Source organism: Penaeus vannamei, chromosome 19 (genome assembly GCF_042767895.1).
Source record: "Penaeus vannamei isolate JL-2024 chromosome 19, ASM4276789v1, whole genome shotgun sequence".
In the NCBI taxonomy this organism is placed as follows: domain Eukaryota; kingdom Metazoa; phylum Arthropoda; class Malacostraca; order Decapoda; family Penaeidae; genus Penaeus; species Penaeus vannamei.
In genome coordinates this window covers 14,144,682-14,147,181 of record NC_091567.1, presented here as the reverse complement: position 1 = coordinate 14,147,181, position 2,500 = coordinate 14,144,682, and the positions used below count along the sequence as shown (strand labels likewise).

The 2,500-nt window shown below is 40.6% G+C and overlaps 1 protein-coding gene across 1 annotated transcript in view; it reads right to left on the bottom strand.

The window, feature by feature from the left end:
- Positions 1–891: 891 nt before the first annotated feature.
- The window catches only part of LOC138864918 (uncharacterized), a 61,955-nt gene continuing 60,346 nt past the window's right edge, over positions 892–2,500 (bottom strand). Inside the window, exons 6-8 of the mRNA XM_070133561.1 lie at positions 1,249–1,299; positions 1,030–1,158; positions 892–900 (exon numbers count right to left, since the gene is read on the bottom strand). Of these exons, the coding sequence (XP_069989662.1) occupies positions 892–900; positions 1,030–1,158; positions 1,249–1,299 (189 nt within the window). The remainder of the gene's footprint in view (positions 901–1,029; positions 1,159–1,248; positions 1,300–2,500) is intronic.

Genomic DNA, 2,500 nt, shown 5'->3' with positions numbered 1-2,500 from the left:
GAGCTTTTGTTCTCAGGGAGCCAAGCCTTCGATTTTATTTGTGTATATTTATTTTTATATCGTATGTATATTGGCTAAATAAACGCTACCAATATGGATGTAATTATGAAACCTGAGCCAACCCTTGCATAGGAACATCCTATTTACTACCAAAACAATGGACTCTAAAACCCCATATTGATTTCTACCAATAATTTGTCACGATACCACTTCCAATAGATTAACATTGATATCTAGCGAACGAATACATCCTTTTAGATGAATTTTAGATCTCCGCTGAGAACAAAAGTGCTGCACAAAGAAATCATAAAGTTGCTGGAATTATTTCCTGGTAAACAAATTTATATTAGGTAATTGCTGCACCAAACATCAAACTCTAACACAACATGGACTATACGAAAGCTTTTAGTAGTGTCCCCCATAAATGGCTTCTGAAGTCCATGGAAATGTGTAAGATCTATCGAACAATTTCCAGTCCTTTGAAGTACGGCGTAACTAAGCGGAACAACCGGCCAGTTTCCAGTCACAGGAAGGGGATGAGTGAATCTGATAACATCAAATAAACTGCGGTAAAGCGATTCCCTGGCCCTCGTGCTGCTCTGCAAGGTGCTCTTGTTCCTTCTTCTAAGGAGCTCGACGAGAAGGAGAATGGGCTCAACTTCACGAACAAGATTATTCTGAATCTGTTCCATACGGACGATCTGAAGCTGCATGTGAAGAATGGCAAAGAATGGGATGGAGTTTGAGCGATAGTAAAGAATTAAGCAATGAAACGGCAATTAAGGAATATGTCTAAAAAAAAATACCTATTTGGGAACTGCTGAAGGAATCCCACAGAAGAGTTAAACTTGATCAGAAAATTGAAAGAAATCCCTCCCCCCCAAAAAAAAATCATGATGCCTGTAATACATCGTGTATCCATCACCACATTGAATCCTATCAAAATTGAAACGTATGCAGCTTAATTAATGAAAACTACTGATAGCTAATAGTATGCACCAGAGACCGATGAGGAACGATTGTACCTACCGACACCGGATGGAGAGGCCCAATCCAACTTGCGCTAGCATGAACAAGATCCAGTGTTGGTTTGCAAACATAGAACATAACAGAGAACAAAGGATAGCTTAGTGTATCCGCATAAATGGCAGAAAAGGTCTGCAAAATACGAAAAAGAACGTATGGAAGATAAGCCATCTGACAAATGATCAAATATAAGACGCTTATGTAGACTACTTTCAACCGCACCAATGCTGAGCAGAGGCAGAGAGGCTTATGCTTGAGACGCAGGAACAGCCTCTTCGCCAGAAATGATCAGGAACATGTACTGAAAATGTCATGTCGGTAATGAGAAATTAGGAACAATTGGCCATATTGTACCAGGCTGCTCAGTTCTGGCATCGGTTGCGTATAAAGCCAGGCATGATAAGGTTGGTCAGTCTATTCACTGGACCCTTTGCAAAGACCTGTGCAGATCAAACGAAGAAATTTGGTAACCTCTGTCTCTCTTTCTTTCTTTCTCTCTCTCTCTCTCTCTCTCTCTCTCTCTCTCTCTCTCTCTCTCTCTGTCTGTCTGTCTTTCTCTCTCTCTCTTATACTCAATCTCTCTCTCTCTCTCTCTCTCTCTCTCTCTCTCTCTCTCTCTCTCTCTCTCTCTCTCTCTCTCTCTCTCTCTCTCTCATAACGACATCAGTTATGATAATAGTAGTAGTATCAGTAGTAATGGTGATAATGATAACTACAATGATAATGATAATAATAATGATGATGATGATAATGTTAATAATGATAATAAAGTTAAAACTATTATTAATAATAATGATAATAATAATAATAAATTATGATGATAAGTAATAAACAGAAGAAATAGAAGAAAAAGAACAAAAGGCAAAAGAAAAGGGAAAAAGAGGTAAGACGACTGAGTAAAACAGGGAAGAACGAGGAACAAGAAAAAAAAAGGAGCTATGGAAAATAAGAAAATGCTGAAAGGGAGAAAAGAACAGATAAAAAGGAGAATCACAAGGAAAAGGGAAGGGGGAGGGGGGTTGGGGGTGAGATAGAATCCTCAGCAATGGTAATAATACGCTGCTGATCTAGCATGATACGATAATTAGCTGAACCCAGAGCCAGCATAACCGACAGTGCCACCTTGTGTTCGCTTAACCGTAATAAGTGCCAGCTGCGCGAGTGTTATTGGCACTCACCCTACCTGGGTAATGAGGCGTGGGGAGGGAGGATGGAGGGGAGGGAAGGGGGCGGAGGGACTTGGAGTGAGATGGAGGAGAGGGAAGAATAGGAGATGATTGAGGAATAGGAGGAGATTAAGGAATAGGAGGAGATTGAGGAATAGGAGGAGATTGAGGAATAGGAGGAGATTGAGGAATAGGAGGAGATTGAGGAATAGGAGGAGATTGAGGAATATGAGGAGATTGAGGAATAGGAGGAGGAGGAGTTTGAGTAATAGGAGGAGGGAGGAGGTGGAAGAGTTTGAGGAATAGGA